The sequence below is a fragment of the Pollicipes pollicipes genome, unplaced genomic scaffold (assembly GCF_011947565.3).
Source record: "Pollicipes pollicipes isolate AB1234 unplaced genomic scaffold, Ppol_2.1 Scaffold_7231;HRSCAF=8579_pilon_pilon_pilon, whole genome shotgun sequence".
NCBI classification, from domain to species: Eukaryota; Metazoa; Arthropoda; class Thecostraca; order Pollicipedomorpha; family Pollicipedidae; genus Pollicipes; species Pollicipes pollicipes.
In genome coordinates this window covers 43494027-43513512 of record NW_023597034.1, presented here as the reverse complement: position 1 = coordinate 43513512, position 19486 = coordinate 43494027, and the positions used below count along the sequence as shown (strand labels likewise).

Here is a 19486-nt window from a genome sequence, read left to right as displayed (position 1 = left end):
GCGCGCGCGGCTGTCGGCCGGAGAGCTCCTGGACCGCACGCCGGTCAGCCGGAGCGAGGCCGGGCCTTTGTCCGTGCAGAGTGCGCCGACAGGCACCTGTAGCGCACGCGGAGGCCATGGTTTGTAACTGAGGATTAGCCAGCGTTCTCAGACAGCCCCCGACGCGTATTTTTTCATCGGCTGCAGTCCGGAGAGGTCGGGGGCGCGGGTGTGGTTCGGGAGAAGTGGGGAGGGGAATCAGTGGCGGGAATGTTGGTGCAGCCACTGCAGCGGCGCCCGTGCCTCGTGACCGTTGGTGTTCCGTCTCGGGTGTTGCGCAGGCTTTCATTCCCTCCGGTGCAGACTTCAACGCAACGCGCTACTGGCGGCAGCTCTGCGCTTTGTCCGCCGATAGGAGAAAGGAACTGAGATACCTATTTGCTGCAATTTGCTATCGCAGTTCAGGCCGTGCCTCACGCTGTCAGGTAACATCGCCATGGGCAGACCTGATGGGATTACATTGGGCTGGCCGTGAGTACTGGCGTGTGGTAGCCCGCTGCACGCTGCAGCCTGGTGCAGAGCACAGGCAGCGTGATGGTGTGGCCCGATGCTGACTCGGCGTTCGCGCCCGCGGTGGTGTCTGGCGCTGGCCACTGAACAGCTCGTTTATAACGGTCCGGCCGGCGGCGCACGCATCCGTGACGACCAGACCACCTTTCAACCCGCTCACCGGGCCCTGGCTCGTCTCCTGTGTCTCTTGCTGGGTCCTCTGCCCACCTCTCAACCCGGCCACCGGGCCCCGGCTCGTCTCTGTGTCTCCCCGCTCACCGGGCCCCGGTTCGTCTCCCGTGTCTCTTGCTGGGTCCTCCACCCACCTCTCAACCCGCTCACCGGGCCCCGGCTCGTCTCCTGCGTCTCTTGCTGGATCCTCTGGCCCATTTCTCAACCCGCTCACCGGGCCCCGGTTCGTCTCCTGTGTCTCTTGCTGGCTCCTCCGTTCGCATACCATCTTCTGTTTTGGTTAGGATTACTTGTTGGTCTTAGTCTATCTCTTGACTTCTGTTCGTCGGTCTTTGACCGGTCACCGTGCATTCATGCCCAGAATAAGTCTGATGGAACAAGAATGCAATGACGAAACATTTCAGCAGAAGCTAATATGCCACCATAAAAACAACTAACAATACAAATATTTTGGAAGTTACAGTGATGTGAAGGCAGTCAAGATGCAAACCCTTAAGTTGTAAGTCATATGCATCTGTTTATTCCATCATGCTGGCTGAAGGTCTCACTTTTCTCATAAAGTGCATTTCCGATTTCTAGCTATTCTCCCGCTTCCTTGTGCGTTTCCACTCGTCCGGTATTTTTTTTTATCTCAACGGATCGTGTTCCCTACCATCGCTTCCCTCATCCGTCCGTCCGCAACGTCGTCTTCTCGTGTGTATTACCTACAGTTGTGGTTTTCTATTCAACTGTGGATGGGGGCTCCTTCCTTGAGAGTAACTCGGGCCAAATCCGGAGAGGCCCGGTTAAAGCGTAATGCCCTGTCCCTTCCAGACACTCCAACTTACGCTGCGAAACTACACTCCGAATGTGCTTCCTCTCCTGCGTCCCCAGTCTTGGATTGTGGGTTGTATGCCCCTCTGAAGCTGTATGTCCGTCAAACCCTTGAATGCTATTTAATCATTACGCTTAACGCCTTTCGTGGCTACGTTTGGGTCATAGCCAGACCAAGCGACCTTACACCGTACCCACACGTGCGGTTGGCGCTCTGACTTCGTTGGTCCGTGGCCGGCTTCAAATAAATAACAATGCCGGAACAATAGCGGCTTCAAATAAAGACCGGTCCCAGAGCGCCGCGGTTCCCCTGACCCGTATCGCGGTCCTTCGACTGGGGTCGCGGCCCCCACAGTGGCCACTGTAAGCCCAGCCCGATTCCCATCGTTCCCAGGCTGCCGGCAGCGTCCGCGGAGGCCTCGTCGAGGGCAGCGTTACTCACCGGGTTGTCCCAGGCTCGTCTGATGTAGCGATGTGGCGCCACCCACGGACGCGCCGCCGCTGCGCCCGACGCCCAGCCCATTCCGGGTCGGCGCGTGCTGCATGGAAGTGGGCTGATTCGGCCTGACTCTGTCGCGGCTCGGACGGACCGCCGATGGTGAAGCCCGCCCCGCTCTGATCGCTGATGGTGAAGCTCGTCCCGCTCTGAGTGCTGATAGTGAAGCCCATCCCGCTCTGATCGCCGATGGTGAAGCCCGCCCCGCTCTGGTCGCTGATGGTGAAGCTCGACCCGCTCTGATCGCCGATGGTGAAGCCCGCCCGCGCTGATCGAAGCCGATCGCTGTTCAGCTCTTTGTCTGGGAAGCCCGCCGGCGGGCTGCAGGCCGAGTTCCACCCTCGGTCCCAGGCCCGCCGACGGCGACCGGCCGGCGCCGTTATTGTTCTGGGAAACAGCTCTGATCACGCGCAATCTCGGCTCCGATCTGCTCTCGGCCCGCGAGCGGGATGGATATCGGCTGTTCTCACAACCGGCACAGCCGTGGGCGGATTACCCCGCTGCTGCGGACCGGCCCGCCCGCCCGCCCTGTGTTCTGCCGCTGGGGGTATCTCTGTTTGGTCATGTGCTAGCCTGGTCTCACGGGACGCCAGCGACCTCGTGTGATTAATCTGACCTGGGCGAGTGAGGCCCCGCTCGGCCATGGCCTACCCCGCCGCTGTGGACATGGACAGGTCGTTCTGGGGTCGCCTGTTTCCATGGCATGCGCTCTCCTCGTCATGGGACGGCTGCTTCCATGTGACAGCCCTTGCCCGATCGTGTGTGACCCCTGCCTCCACGAGATGACCTTTGCCCCCAACGTATGGTGATTTGTGAGTAATTCTGGGCCTCGCTGGCAACTGTGGGAGCCTGGTGCGACTCAGGACAGGCGCCGACAGCGGACGCTGGACTTCGGACAGTTCCGAGCGAGAAGCACGGAGGCGTACCCCGTATAGCCCGGTCGCTGCGCCTCCCGCGGAGAGCCACGTCACACGTTACCCGGAGGCGACCGACGCGAGGCCGCGCGCGGCACCGCCGCTACACTTCCCAGGCGGCCGCGCGGCCAGTGACTAACCCGCCGACTAAACAGCCTGGGAATGGCGGCCAGGCGGAGCAGCGGCGCCCTTGCAGCGTGGGAGCGCCACCGCACGCCGCTCCCGCAGCCCTTTAAATCCCGGTGCGGCCGCTGCCGCCGCGTCGCATCACAACAGCGCGAGACCCTTGCGCCCGGGCGCGCACCATTGTGAGCCGGCCGCGGCGCCCGTGCCGCCGCCGCCGCTCGGCGCCGCCATCTTGGCGTGACGTCAGCGAGGCGCGCATACCGCGGCCGGGCGCCGCCGGCCGCTCGGCCGACGCACGGCCGGCCGGGCGCCGGCTGCCGGCGCTGGCCGTCCGGGCCGGGCCGGCGGGGCGCCGCACGGCCCGGGCAGGTATCATCGAGCAGGGTGGAGGAGGCGCGGGGCCGCTCGCTGGCGAGGGAAGGCTCCAGCGGACATCAAACGGTGCCCGCTGAAGATGCTGTCGTGCCGTGGGAAAGAGCAGCGCATTAGGGATTAATGACTATCTGAAGCCCATCTTGGTCATTTGGATGATACAGCCGCATTTAAGAACGTAGTATCGTATTCAATCGAAGAGGCCCGACTCTCCTCTCACCAACTCTCAGCTCTTCTCTACCTTGACAGCGAGCCCTGTGATTACAGGCATTAGTACATGCAGATATAACGGCTGTTGCAAGAGTGATCGACGGGGCCCCTCAAGACTCAACACTGTGTATACGACAAATGTAAACGATGTGAACAAACGCCCGAGGCTGTAAAGCGGTATTTATATTTCGTCAAAATGCAATAAAAATTGGCCCAAATTTAAGCACAAATTGCCATCTAGAACCCGGTTTTGATCAAAGCGAAGCTGAGCACCCCTTTCCTCCCCACTGATTTTGCGAAAGTGCGCCCTTGGCTTCCAATTGCGTCAAACTCATCGATTTCAGACTTGCAGAGCATGAAAACTTTGAGGAGTCCCATGGGTGTCAATGCCGAACATTTATGTCATCCAGGAAATTGCAACATCTTACATATAGGTTACTTATGCTGTAGCAAAAGTAACCTCATCGCCTACGTAAGATGCTGCTGGCAGCGACGCTGGCTAACCGGGTGAATGTGAGAGCTAGATGCTACTGGCAGCGTCGCGGGTTAACCGGGTGAATGTGAGAGCAAGGTGCTGCGCGTATTTCAGTTGTACGGCTTTATGCTCTTTTAATTACGTGATTGAACGTCACAACCGGATTATCCAGTGGGCCGGCTTTAAGTGGCGAGATAACGCGCCAACCGTTATGTAGCGGGCTAGGTCAAGTAATGGGTCTGCCGTTGCCATTTCGCTGGGCTGGGCCAGCCTGTGGACCTCCGGTTGCATGTTGATGTGGCTTGATCAGTGGCCAATCTGTTGCTGTTATCTGTTGATGCTGGGTCAGGGGCTGAATTACTGGTGGGTCGGTGCCTTTCCTTTGGCGTGGCTGGGCCAGGTCAACCGTGCCCCGTTGGGAATGTCTGTTAGATGGCTGGGACACTGTGATCCAATTGTGGACGCTGGTGCAGGTGGCGGGCCCGCAACCGACAGTTGGCGGTGCTGGGATGGGGCTGGGTCGGATGTCGAAGGCCGCCTCTGACTGCTGCTGCGCTGGGGCTGGGGCTGGAGCCGGGTTGAAGCCTCGACCAGATGGCTTCACCGCCGCTGTCAGCTGCTGCGCTGGTGCTGGACCTGGGGCTGTGTCAGGACCGTCCGGCGGACCGCCGTCACCAGTCCCTGGTGCTGGATCACCGCTGACGCTCGGGCGTGCTCGGTGAGAGCAGTCCTGCCGCAGTGGGTCAGCGGAGGCAGAGCGCTGTTCGGGTCAGTGAGGCGGCTCCGACAGCGGCCGCATGCCCGGCCGCGGGTCAGCTTTCTAGGCGTTACGTACGGCGGTAGTTAGCCTAATGCGGTGCTTGCATAGCGGTCTGTTGGTAAGTGGTCAGTGGACTGGGGTGCGGCCGGGCCGTTGACAGAGGAACGCTCGACTCGGACCAATCAAAAGACGAGATGGAAATCTAATGACGGAATGTTATCAGCGCGGACGGGGTAAATAGCAAAGATACATCTGCGGGCATTTCTTCATTTACCTCTGCTCGCGAGAACCTCATTTTTGCGATTAAAATGCCAGATGTAAGCATTGACCTTGCCGTTTACCGTGTGGGGTAAGTGCCACGGCTGTCTTGCTCTCTCTAATCCGCCAGACTCGGTTCGTGTCGGTGCGACCCTTGTGAAAGTTGTCCCTGGGTCGGGTTGTCCATACATTTACTCGCGGTGCCGTGCTCTAACTCCCTCATGACGGATGAGGTAGCCAGTGCCAGGCCGTCCCCTCCCCCTTACCTGCCCCCCCCCCTCTCCCGCTGGCGTGTGGCCGGCGGGTCCAGGCCGTCCGTTCGCCCCAAAGAATGGGGAAAAACAGCCTGGCGGTTGGCAGAAACCAGCGCGGTAAACACGAATTAATGGCCTCCCGGACGGGCCGCCAGACGGGCGAGCTGTTGTCAAGTTTTCACCGATACCGCTGGAAAACAATCCATCTCCCCTCGAGCACCCATTAACCCGTCGGCCGTGCTATCAGTAAACGGAATTAAAGGTGGCCAGTGCCATTTCGTTAATGCTCGTTTAATTTGTTTAATTTCTGTTCTGCTCGCCCATCTCATGGTGTGAGGCGTGAGGATGTCGAAGTACCTTCTGTGCAATGTAGCCCATGTATATACCGTCTGTTTGCAGTGAGTTATGATGTGCTCCTCAAGAGGAGGCAGTGCACAGTCCTGGCGCGCTGCAGCGGCCCCCCTCACGCGCTGACGCTCACCGCTCGCTTTCAAACAAAGACCGGCGATGGAGCGAGCCGCCGCGAACCCCTGCCGACCCGACGGACCTGGTTAATGTGCGCGGGGCGGGCGGCGCGCCGGCCGGCCGCCCCCTGTCGGTCCACCCCCTCCCCGCCGCGCTCGGTCTGACCCTGATTTCTGGACAGGCCGCAATTACCGAACTTGTTATCTGCCATGTTTTGGGATAGGACCGCGGGCGACGGTCCCGCCCCCAGGAGAGCGGGGTTGCGCGGAGACTGGCGAACAGCAGGGCGCATGCGTGCTGCGGCGGACCGCGCTGCCACGCGGAACGATTTGCATTTCTGAACAGGTTCACAGCGGCGAACGCAGTAAAGCTGTCAGAATCACGGCGAAGCGCAAAAAGCGAGAGATTCGTGTGGCGCCTCGAATCTGGAAACAATGTCGGCTTTTTGTGGTTGCTAAAAGACGCCGACATGCTTGCACGTTATGTAGACTGTGGTGCAAGATGCAGGGTCGAAATAAGCAGCTTTGCGACTATTTTGAAGGACGGCTTGCTGAGGGTCCCACGGTTAGCGCCATGCCTGACACCTGTGCTCCAAGGACCACTTTCCAGAATCATGCTCCGACACCCTTTGGGTCCGAGCTATGACGAAACGTACAAGCCGACAAACTCATTGCAGTTGTTTTCCTTTGCGAGATGTTTGTCGAACACGGGCAAATCCCCACGAGTGTCGAACCCACTCGGCCATTCCTGCAGGCGGTCCGGACTCCTGGTGGCGCCTGCGCCGGCCCTGTCTGCCCCGCCTGTCAGGCCTGCCGGTGACGGCGCCACCGGTGGTAGACCAGTCTGCCGCGCCGCCGTTCGGTGACAGAGTAGTCAGACCAATCTGGCGCGCTGTCGGGGCCCGTCCACGGGCGGCGGCGCCACGTAGCCGGCCGGCGCGCCTGGCGGGGGGCGCCGGCGTCCCGCCGGGGCCGCCCCGGACGGGAAAAATATCCACTACATTATGAACAGTCGCCGCGCGGACAATGGTCCGCTCGTGGCCGGCGGACGGCGCGTGGTCCCTGGTCCGGCGGGTCTGGGACCCAGGGACGAGGGAAAGTCAAGTTGAAGACCACTCACCGCCAAGGAGGAGGTGCGTAGTTTTGAACCTGATTGGTTCATCCCCGACTATCTATGATGCCCGGTTGGCGGGGGGGGGGGGGAGGCGGGATGGCACGTGACGGAACAGCGACTGGTCTCTTACCGACGCGTGCCTTGCCAGCTGGTATCCCCTCACCGCATGATCCGTGGCGCCGAGAGCAGAGCTCCGTGCGTGATGGTGTGTAGCTGTGACCGAACTGGTATCCCCTCATCGCGTGGCCCGTGGGGCCGAGAGCAGAGCTCCGCGCGCGAAGGTGTGTAGCTGTGACCGGGCTGGTGTACCCTCACCGCGTGGCCCGTGGCGCCGACAGCAAAGCTCCGTGCGTGAAGGTGTGTAGCTGTAACCGGGCTGGTTTCTTCGCCATGTTTTCAGCCTTCAGCAGAAGCTGTGGCAGGGGCGTCGACTTATCTTAATTTGTGGGCGGCTCCGAAGTTGATTTGGGCTTATCGATGCTGGTTTGGCTCCCAGTATACTTTGTTGTAATATAACAAAATATAGTGTAAAAAGCCAAGTCGTACACGAAGCTTGCCATCTTTGAATGAGATTTCATGACCATGGCCGTTATCTTGCCGAAATAACAGGCTGTTTTGCAAATGCAAAACACAAACAAAGCTTTCCGTTCATCGAAACGGAGTGGGATAAATTCGTTAAGAAGCGCATATTTTCGAGACATCAGGCTGTCGTGCTCTCCGCTGATCCCGCTCCCCCGCCACACTGCACCTGCAATAGTTGACACACAAGTCGACGCGACTGAGCTGTGTCGTTGCTGAGCCGCGCGCCTGACTGGTGAAGCCGCGTGGAAGCCGTGACGGGAACGGCAGACCTGTCAACAACGGCAGTTTTAGGGCAGTTCGGGGACAGGCGTCCGACGACGCAGCTCCGCTGTCTGTCTGATCAGGACCAGGTCCGTTGCGAGGTGCAGCCACGCAGCGAGCTGTCCTCGTCGTCCTCGCGGCCAGGCCGCTGACATTCCTCAGACACTGAAGGGATAACTGGCCACGTTACGACGGACGCTCCGGCTCCACTGACCGGCGAACTCGATATCCGAAGAGCTACATGTGAAGGCTCATCCTATTGTCTGTTTAATCTGCAACCACTTTTACCTGTTGAACACGCATGCTAAGGTCTGGGCAGCCGACCGGGGACCGACCTGGCTTTCCACCGGGCGCTGCGCTGGTGCTGACCCGCCGGCGCCGGCCTCAGTGGTCAGTCGGCTCTCTCGGCAGATGACGCCATGAGTCACGCGGTGACGACGGCCGTCCGTCGGTATGCGATTAGGCGTTTGACAGTGCCGCTGGTGAGAACCCGTGCTGCGGCGGATGAAGTCACCGCCGACGTTTCGTCACACATAGTTTGCGGATGGGAGTTCTCGGCAGCCACACGTCGCTGATGCGCCTGCGGTCGATGTGTGCTTGGGAGGCCAGCTGTGCAGTGCCGTGGACTCGCTTCGCCGACGGCTCCGGTGGCCGCCGCCGTTACTACACCCGCCTGGCTTGCAGTGACGCGCGCGACACGTACTGCGGAAAGCCATCACTTCATATGTTTGCCGCGTGTGGTAGCGGGAAGCGAGAAGCCTCGGTAACGCCACACTTATAAATTTTTATAGACTGTGCATGTGCTGAACGATTTTAACAGTCACCGCTGGGGTTTGGTCACACATAGTTTGCGGTCGCGAGGTCTCTGTGGCTGCACATTCCTGGTGCGACTGCGGTCAATGTGTGCTTAGGAGGCCAGCTGTGCAATACTGCGAGCTCGCTTCGCAGACGGCTCTGTGGCGACGGCACGGGCTTGCCTCGAAACGACGTCCGCCAAAGACACACTCCGGGAAGCAGGCATGTGCCTGGAACTCTCCCCTTCCCTCCGGAGAGGATTCCAGGATTTGATCGCGGATTCTTTTTACATGGAGCACTATGGTATTCTGGATCCATCCTGGGGATCCGGGGATGTGTCTGTCCGGAGCCCATCGGCTCATATGTTCGCCACAATGGTAGCGAGAGACAAGGGATCCTGATTAGGTCGCGCCCTTCAACTTTCTGCGGATGATGCATGTCCTGACAAATCTGTTGCCGCCGCTGCCCCCGTTCCCCCGGTCTGAAGCGTGAGCGCGCCGGTGACGGTCGTGCCTGACTTGACGCGAGTGGCCGGCAGGCCGGCCCGTGGTGCTACTGCCCCACACCACCCTGCAGTCTTCGGTGCTCCTGCGTGACTCGGTGTTGCAGTCTCCAGCGTTGGGGCGGGCCCGCTAAGCGGGCTTGGTTTGGTCAGTCCTCTTTCCTGCGTTGTTCCCACGTGGCGTACTTGAGAGCACCGCATAGATCAGCTTCTCCACCACTGCGTGTTCAGCTGACTCGTGGCTCGGGCTCGACAGGTGGTGTGAGCCGCTTAGATGCTCGTGGCTAACAGCGACACGCGTCTGCTAACGGCCCCGAGCTAAAAGCTGCATTACTGAGGTGATGAAGGCGATGAGTTGAAGACTTGTTTTGTGCGGGAGTTTGTGTTTGTAGGCGCTGGCTCATCGGAACGGCAGTACTTCGCAGCGACGTAGCGAGTAGTTAACTGTGAATGATCCAGAAACATTTTGCAATGTGGCTACAGAGAATCGGCAGCCTTGATGAGATCACCAGTTCCCCGCATGCTGCATAATCAGGTTGGCTAAGAATCCGCAAGGTTAGGCAATCGCTGACGTAAGAAACATCAAACAATGCATGTGATGGACCTAGGCTCAGACCTATTTGGTCAGTCATTTCTCAGTTTTTTATCATTGCCTTCTTGGGAACCCGGTGCTGTCTCGTGGCGTAAGCAGAATGCGTTTGCAGTTTTTAAAAGGAGGCTAAAGTAGCGGTGCACCAATTCAGCTTTTCTCATGTTCCTTTTTTGGTTAAGTTTCAGTCACAATTTTGCTAAATGCATCATAACAGTTCATACTATTATGCAATATTATGTGGTTCTTTTCCGAAAACATTTAGCTTCAAAACATCTTAAACAAACAAAGCATCCAACAGAATCGCTGCAAGGAGTGCTAACTACACAAAACATGACGAATTTCGCGATGATGTACAACATGGCTGAGAAGAACAATAGATGGTATTTCTCTGACGTCTGATCTGGCCTGCCGGAACGTAAACCTCCTGACGCAGGCAGACCGGTCCTTTGTGCTGAGCTATTGAGCCGTAGTCCGATTCACGTGTCAGACCGCTGAACAGCATAGATAACCTTATAAGTGCCCAGGTGCTTAACCTACAACCGGATAATGCCGCCGATGCCGCGATAACAGAGGGCGGCACGACAGGCCACTTAGCCCACTGTCCCGCCGTCCGCCTCCTGAAACGAGCCCGAATCGGGCGTGCAACCTAGGCGAAGGCGACGCACTCTGCGCCACAATGCGGCCGGCGCGGAGGACGCGGCCGCTGCCGGCTGACCCAGATCTGCCGGCGCCGGCCGACCGTCGGCGCGGCCCGGTTGACAGTGGCCGCCATCTTGAGCGGTGGCCGCCGGCGGCGGGGACGCCGCGCCGGCCGGCGCGCGCCGCCGCATTGTTTGCCGCCCGGCCTTCGGCGGCTTACCGGCCTGTTTGTGTGTGATCTGGAGGGTCGACAGTGGGACGGGCCGGCGACCGGTCGGCTCGGCGCCGGGCGCGACCGGGGCGGACCCGTCACGGCCGGCGGCGGCACGGCCCGGCGGCGGCAGACGCGGGGAGCTGCCCTGTTTACCGCCGGCTTTTGTGTGCGGAGGGCTATCGTAAAGCGATAAGGTGTTTTGGAGGTAGTGTGTAAAGGCAGGACTACGCTTTTGAGGACAATGGTAAAACAACACGGCTCGTTTTCTCGCGGGGATGTGTGAAACCCGGACCTCGGACCGGAGTTCATCTGCTATTCTTTCGGTGACCGCTGGGATCAAGGGGAAGATTGTCTCCGCTGGCATCGCGAGCCGGTATGAGAAACTCGCCTCGTTCGCCTGTATCGGTGACTCTTGGACCTGCCCCAGTGATTCACCTCGCCGGTCTGTCTCGATGATTCATCTCGCAGGTCTGCCTCATCGACTGGCCTCACTGATCTGTGTTGAAGACTTGCATCGAAGGCCTGTCTCAGTGACTTGCCTCGCTGGTTTACCGCAGTGGAGTAATTCCGCTATAGTTGCCAAGCTGCACTTTGCGACCTCTTGCGCAGTCACGATTGTCTACACTTTCGCTTTAGCACCTACGTAAATATCATCGCATGTTTTCATTATCGCTCCCATTAACCACAGCACTTGACCGAGTCTTGCATCTTGGCTGCTTCGAAATGTGATGGCGAAAGTCAGGTTGTTATAAATGCCCCACATTATCACGCTATTTTCGTTAAGCCATTGCACAAGTGGACCCAATTGTGAAACGGCGACGTGACGGCCGGAAGCCCTAATATCCAGCGTCTTCTGCTGCCTTTCGCTCCGCGCCTGATCCGGAGCCGCGTACCGCACCTGTTCAAAAACCCCCCACTCCAACGGCCGTCGCGTATCCGGCCGCGGGGCCAGTATCTCGTCCCGGTACACCACTCGCGCCCTTCCGTGGGAAACCGGAAACGTTGCAGCAGATGGCGGGCGCCAGCAGCGGCGAGGAAGTGATTATGCCAATGCTACCCCTGTCTTGGAGAAAATAGCCATTAGACGGGCCGGCAGCCGAGGAGGTGGCGGAAGGAGGAGCAGGGGGGGGGGGGGGAGAGGCTCCTCCCCCTTGGTTTCAGGAGGAGCCTCGTTCTCACTGTCTCGCCACCTTATGTCGCTGTCTTGATGAGTGTGGGAAGGTCTTAGCCGTGTGTTGACTCATTGTCTCGTTAAGTGCACAGCATTGTAGTATCTGGACACTAGCAAACACAAATAAAGTGCGAGCTCTTTCAAGCTCATGTTCTGAGTGCCGAGTGGATCCGTCGAAACGTAATACGGAAAAAATTATTGAAAGACTCAAATAAGCAAACCAAAATGTCACAAGGCTAAAAGTATTCACTTATAGTTAGGTACCTGGACATTTGCATTTTTAACTTACGTTACTCAGGGCCGCTCTGAAGGTGTAACGTTTGCAACGCTGGACAGCCCAGCCTTGCACGAAAGGTTGAATATCTTCGGACGTTTTGAGGGACAAAATGGCCGTTGTTTTACTGTAATGTGCATTTTAATGTGACGTCAAGCTCCCGTGACCGCAGTAACACGTGGTCACACACAAGCACACGAGTGATAATCGGTTATGTCGAGGCCAGTCAGAGCCGCATGAAATGGAACTAAGTAAAGTGCAACGTTGTTGAGTCATGCGAGAATTATTGCTATTATGTGAAATAAGGTGGCCTGGAAGGGCATCATTGTCTTGTCTGAGCGCAACGGTTATGAATACAGCAGTGTTGACTGAGCGTGGGTTTTTGGCATACCTACATGATTTGGGCCGCAGGGCTGATTTTTAAGTTATTTTGAAAGAAGGCACGCACCATTTTCTTGAACCACCACACCTTCATTTGTTAATATGACTGTGACATTTCCCTGTCCAGAATTTCTAACACAATCGCAGATGTTTTCATACAAAAGCTTCCAGAAAAGCATATTAATCACCCTGTGTAACATAACAGTGTTTGAAAAATGTTCAGCACGTGAAAAAGAGCAGGCCTATCTGCGTGGAAATCAGTCTTTAAATCAGTGGCGCGGCTCCCGCTGCGCCGACCAATGCCTGGACCTGTGTCGGGACGCTATCCGCGGCCGATCAGCGGTCGACGGCAGCAGGAGCAGCAGCGGCAGCCGGCGGGGCTCCGGTTAGCTGGAGCCGACCGGCGGGGCTCCGGTTAGCCGGAGCCGGCCGGCGGGGCTCCGGTTAGCCGGAGTCGGCCGGCGGGGCTCCGGTTAGCCGGAGCCGGCAGGCGGGACTCCTGTTAGCTGGAGCCGGCCGGCGGGGCTCCTGTTAGCTGGAGCCGGCCGGTGGGGCCCTGGTTAGCTGGAGCCGGCCATGGGCTCCGGTTAGCTGGAGCCGGCCGTGGGGCTCCGGTTAGCAGGAGCCGTCCGACTCCGGCCGGCCAACGCTGGGCACGATCTGGCTGGTGGCGGAGGTCGCCGGATGAGACGTCCCCGGTCGGGTGTTGGGCAGACCGGCCGCCGGTCGTTCAACGTTTCCTGGCTGGAAGTGCGAGAGACGGCAAAAAGCCGACTTAGAGTGGACTGACGGAGAGATGAATATAAGTCTGAGTCCGTCGGCCAAGGACAATTGGTCGACCATGTGATCCACGGTACCGGAGGTGAGACCCGGCATATCTAACGCCTAACATGGCATATCTAACAGCTAACACGTTAACCGTCGGGTTAACATCTAGAACCCACTGTTTCCTGGCAATCTTTGACGATCACGTCGCTGCCTGAGCTGCCCGGCGCAGGTGTGCTGTCGCGTGGCGGGGCCGTGTGAAAGGCAAGCAGCAGACACGCGGAAGTCACGGACCGTCGCGCATATCTTGCTGTCTCATGCCTGCGGTGGAATTCTTGCGCCATCCGGTAGGCTATGTATGTAAACATGCAATATATGCTGGCACTTTCGCTTCCAGAAGCGGATTGCCTTTAATAAGGTTTATGAGCTGGCCCATCGCCAAATGATGTTGATCTAGAAATTGCATCCGCAATCGACATGTTGCATTTCATTGCAGCTCTGCCCTGGGCTGCATGCGTATTTGTGCTATTGCTGGTGATACACCGAACACTACGATATGGTCAAAAACCGTGTAAGTTAAGTCATATGCTAGTATAAAGCTCAAGCCGTTTTGTAACAATGGGCTGAATCATGATTGTATACAGACGAAAATGTAACTTGTATATAGTTTCTCAGTCTTTTAACTCTTAGATAGTTACTCACGGTCTCAGAAGATGCGTGGATTTGGTTGAAACAAGTCAAAGCGAGATTTTCGCGTTGGACTCGTTTTGCGTGCGGGCACAACGTAACGGGCAGTGCAGCCAGCGTTATCCTACGCCTGTGCATGCCCCGCGCTGGGTATGCCGCCGTCCGCTGACAGAGCGAAGCTTTGGCTCCTCTGACTAGCAGTGAATCCCGGCCCTGCCGAAAACAAGGGCGGTGTTGAGCACACATTCACCGACGAGCGGCGAGCGCAGAGCTCAGTGGAACTACGCTGCCGAGTGATGAGGGCATTAGTGCTTGTCACAGGCGTCCTTTCGAGTTTTGAAAGAGCACGGCATCCAACAAAGGCGGAGAGACGCCGCGGGTGACTGCCAACCGCGCTGCTCAGAGCCCGTGATCCAATGTCCAGCCGGGGTCATTGTTCCAGCGAAGGCCTCAGACGGTCGTCTTGGAGCGCGCCATCACGTCCGGCGCGGCCCTCTGCTGACGGAGGGGTCGGCTGACGGGATGGGTGCCACACGCGGACGGCCGACGGCCCCCGCGGGCCGACCTCATGACGTCCCGTCACTGATTCCGGATGGGACCGCCAGCCGTCCGACATCGGCACCTTTCATCGTCAGAATACCCTTCACGCTTGTCCTGGCTGGGTACCTGACAGGCGGTCGGCTGTATGGGACGCGCTGATATTAAGAGTCGGCTTTGTTCGAACACGGAACGGTGTGGCCCTCTGGAACGGAGTGGCGTTGTGCAGACCCATCACCCTCACGGACTCACAAGCAGTAGATGTTTTGACTTGTCACGATGCGTATATGAATGGAGGATGCTACCAAATATGTCCATAAACTGCACGCGAAATATGTGAAATAGTAGCGGAATAGGATGCTACTAAATCTCTACATTGCTTATATTCATCGCATGAAGTGTTGGATTAACGAATTTTATGATTTCGTACCCGTGTCCACTGAATTGCAATTAGAGTATCGAGCTACTCAAGTTTGTGGTCCACCGTCAATCACCTTTGCACCCCGTATGAAGTGAAAGGTGAACTTTAGATACCCGCCCGAGACCGCTTCATTTTTTTACTGAATTCTCCCCTGTTGTGGACCAATTATCAGTCTGATGGCTGTGGGACGTTCTGTTAGCCGTAAAACCGGTTCGAGGTCGGCGTGGGGTCGACGCTCTGCCGACCGTCTGTGCCGAAGAGATTTGAGGCGCTTGGGACCGGTTAGAGGACCCAGCATCACTCGGCACCGCCGAGTTTTCTCGATAGAGGGGGGGGGGGGGGGGGGGGTTAAGACGCACATTCCGTACCTGGTGCCCTATGCATCCTGGGCAGGTTGCAAACCCAAATTTGCATCGAGCACGGTCGCCGCCATGCCGCGAGAAAATAGCAGGCATTCTCCATGAGAGCGAGTATGATTGATGGCTTGTTCGGCTTGCGCTTTGCATAGCACATGACAATTGACTCGATGCCGGGCCCGCGATCCTTTGAGCGACGGACGGCGCACGCGCATTCAAGACGGGACAGTCGACTGAGGCTACTAGCACCGAGGGCTGGGTCATAAACGGACCGCTTTTAATACTCTCGTCTAAAATATGCGGAGAAACTCCGCCAGAGGCGTATACCATCGAGTTCATTGTCCGTACCTTTACAAGCCAATTTTTATATCCTACTTTCGACACTCAAATCACGATGAAATAAGTTTTGAATGTATGGACGTGTACACGGCAGTGAATTCGCGGCTAGAGAAAAGCACACCGTAACGAGGGATTTGCACATTTGCTCGTGGGCTCGCGGCTTAAATTCCATCGATGTCTTCCAACTCTGACCTCGGCCTTCGTTGCACCACTCTGCCCCGCCGGGCTGCTGCCAGTTTTTGTTTCGTCGCCCGGTGATAACAATGGATCGGCCGGCCAACCGAGCTGACAGCCGTAGCCGAGGCAGATTGGAATGCAGCGTGGACACAAAACAGGTGGGGTATGGGGGGGGGGACACCATGAGCTTGGACTGACGCCACCCTGCCCGGTTGGTGCGTGGACAGCTGCTATTGTGACCTCGATAGGGTCACGCAGCACAAACCGGAACAGCTGCATGCTAGTGCGTCTACCCGGCTTGAGTTGGAAGGATCAGCAAGTAACAATAAAGCCAGGCGGTCACTGAGGATAGGTGACGACCCCGCGGACGACGCCCTTTGTCGCCGCGGGGCAGAAAAGTCCGGAACACGCCGGCCTAGCAAATAACTCTGAGAGGCGCACACGGACTGGCGGCCCGGACAAGAATGCGGCTGCTCATGCCCTGTGTTCTCCCATACGCTGACCGCACTGTGACGGCCCTTGGTCCTTTTTTCAGCTGCCGGTCTGAGTCGGCCCGCCCACCTTCCACTCCCTGTGATACCATGTCGGAGCCCGTGCATTCCGAGCTGGCCTCGCCTGCCGCGTGCAGATAGTACGCGGTCGGCTGCCATATCGCCAGGATGCTGCCAAATCGGGGCGGCGCGAGCCTTGTGGGCTGCGCGCTCCTGTTTTGTTGCGTGCTGACGCTGGGTCAGGGCCTTGGGAAGCCGTCTGTTGACGTCTTCACTCCTCAAATGCCGCATAAACCAAAAAGTAAGTACCTTCAATTGCACGGTCGTGTTCGACAACATCGTGCGTACATGAGCGGCAACATCTTGAAAATGCGTTGTTGTTCTGCCTCTAATTAGAAAACAAACGTGCACTGAGCCATCCAGCTGCTGTTGATTATAGCAAAGTATAGGGTGCTGTTTTATGACAGTGATATACAACCGATGTGCATCGCTTCCTACTTGTCTTCCCTCGCAGCATGCACAATGCGCTGATCGGCGCCCGCGCTGGCGCCGCCGCGTCTGTGGCGTCGCCGCACCCCCTGCCCCGCGCCTGACCGGCCCGCCGTGCCCACAGTCTGCATCGGCACGAGCGGACGCATGTCCGTGCCGGGCAACCGCACCACCCACTACCAGAACCTCAGGGACCGCTACACCAACTGCACCTACGTAGACGGCAACCTGGAGCTCACCTGGCTGCAGGACGACCGGCTCGACCTCAGCTTTCTGCAGTACATCCGAGAGGTGGGCTGGCGACGGCGCGCGGAAAGGGCGAGATTCGCCTGCGCGAGCCTGCGCCGGGCGCTGGGCCGCTGCTGGGGTCACGCTGGTGCAGATGACGCGGCTGGTGCAGATGACGCGGCTGGCCCTGCAGAAACGCTCGACTTGTTTTGGGGTAGATCTTCCATTCGGGGTCAACGTTATCCCCTGTATGTTGCAAGTGCAATTGCCCTCTTTTGCGGTGCAACTGATACGCCTAGCCTCTACTGTGTTACCTCAGAGCTTCGTATTGTCACGCCCCGTATTCTGCATTCTCGTGCCAAATAAATATAAGGTGTTTTCTTGGGGGGGGGGGGGGGGTGGTCGATATGTCTTTTAAGCTCTTGGTGTATCTCTGACACCGAGCAGCAGCGTGTTATTATCACATAAATTTTATTGAAAATAGTCATCAGTCCTTATGTGGTAGATAAGCGACAAAGAATGACACAACCGTAGATAAGTTACATTTTGAAAAGTGCGAAGTGAGAATGCAATGGGTCTTTGTTATTACTCAGGTTCAAAGCAAAGCAGGTTGACGTCGTAAGTTAAGAGCTGCCCGATGTAATTCAGTGAAGTATGTTGCCATCCTCATAAGCTCAGTCCTATTTCTATTAAGTATGTATCCTTGATAGTTACTTTCGAACAGCAGTTGACAATGGTCACTGTTGTCATAAAACATTGTATTTTGACGGATGTAGAAATCAGCTAAACAAACACAGTGGTTGCGTATCTGCCGGCGAGACAGATAGTGTGAAAACCAAGAGCCCAAAACTTTGCACTAAATCGAACGCTACAACTCGTCAATATTTCACTCGATCGCCCCCGCATCCCAAATGTGCCGCGACGTTTGTGTACATGAACAGGTCGTGTTGCGACAAGCAGTGAAGTGTACCACACCGGGGTTAATAATTGCGAATGTATCCGTACAGAGCGGTCACATTAGCTAAGGCACACAGACGTTCACACGGTCTGCCGAGAGAGGGGGGGGGGGGGGGGGGAGGCGCCCGACCGCTGCCGCACCGCCGGTCACCGGGGCCGCGCAGCTGCCTGCTCTGCTCGGCGATCGGCCGGCCCCAGACTGTGAGCGGGACTAATCTGCGTCCCATCAGAACCAGTGATAGTGCAGGGGGCGGAGGGTGGCCCGTGACGCAGCCGAACAGGCCCCGGTCAACGCTATCAGTGCAGGGGGCGGAGGGTGGCCCGTGACGCAGCCGAACGGGCCCCGATCAACACTATCAGTCGGTGACTGGTCGGATAGGCAAATAACGGCGACGTCTCTCACGGGTGCAGGGGCCTTGGTGCAGTCCGCCACAGATACAGGGGGCTCACACTCGTACATGTGCACACAGCGTAGCTGTGGGATTGCAATGAACCAACTCAAATGATGTTTTGCGGGAAAGAAAGTACATCCAGTAGATCGTGGAAAGCCGTGACCCGTTAGATGCTCGTTATTGCAATGTGCGGGCAACAGGACGGGTTGATGCTTTCAATTCGGTATGAACGACACGACGTTAACCTAAGATATTGGGGTTATCCTTGGCCACATGCGTGTTTTCTGCGTTCATGCAAGATTCCCAGGCGATAGGTAATGTGGAGGACATTAAGCCACGATCTGCATGTTTCCGCCCATTTACAAATGGCAACCTGTATGTGCCCAGCATGATAAGATCTTTGCTCCAAGTGCGTGAAACATTTCTTCCCAAGTGATATCACGTGCAATTTCCGGGAAGATTTACACGCAGATAACAGGACAGAACAAAGACAGCCGTCCGGCGTGCTATTTTTGGGCTGGCCATGCTGACAACGCGGGTGATGTAGCTTCCTCTGCATTGCAACGAACTGTGACCTATATGCTTAGGTGAAGAGAACATGTCTCCTAGCATTGAATGGCCTACATTGGGTAAAAGAGACTGCGGGCATCGGAAAGAACTTTCGTATTTGAATTACCCCATCAGTGATACGTGTGATCGCGGTTCTTTTGCGTTGATATATCAGCGACTGTTCTAAAACGAACTGTTGTTTTCGTGCCCAGCACAATTCTAATAGGTGCCTGATTTTTTGTTTCCGCAGTTCCAAAAGCGATTCATACGCCCTGCCCACACTGACTATAGGAAAGCAGGGGCTGTGCTATTTTTTTTGTTTTACTTATCTGCGTGGTAGTGCTGGATCATTTTCTGACCTGATGTGTTCGGCTTTCCTGTGATGTATTCTATAAGCAGATTGTAATGTGTAAAAGCACGCCCTCTGTTGTGGGTTGTTACAGTCTTTATAAGAACTCGGAGCGTTGCAAATGAACCGTGCCTGGTATGGATCTCACTCCAAGCAGTAAGCCTCGTTCTTAAGCATCCCTTCCAGACGTAAAAGCTAATTTACCCACAAAAGGAAGCTTGTAACGAGGCGTATAACTTTTATGTCTCGTTTAACTGAAATGTGTTCGGTATCATCACCCCCACGTTTTCTTGGCCCAGCAGACTGTCTGTTTGCACTTGGTGGACTAGCTTCGGACAGAGCACTGCGACCGCAGCTGCAGC

General features: G+C 56.9%; 1 protein-coding gene across 1 annotated transcript in view; it reads left to right on the top strand.

Annotated features, from left to right (window-relative positions):
• The window catches only part of LOC119110160 (epidermal growth factor receptor), a 55433-nt gene extending 37360 nt beyond the window's left edge, over nucleotides 1-18073 (top strand). Inside the window, exons 2-3 of the mRNA XM_037233895.1 lie at nucleotides 16774-16940; nucleotides 18065-18073. Of these exons, the coding sequence (XP_037089790.1) occupies nucleotides 16774-16940; nucleotides 18065-18073 (176 nt within the window). The remainder of the gene's footprint in view (nucleotides 1-16773; nucleotides 16941-18064) is intronic.
• Nucleotides 18074-19486: the final 1413 nt, after the last annotated feature.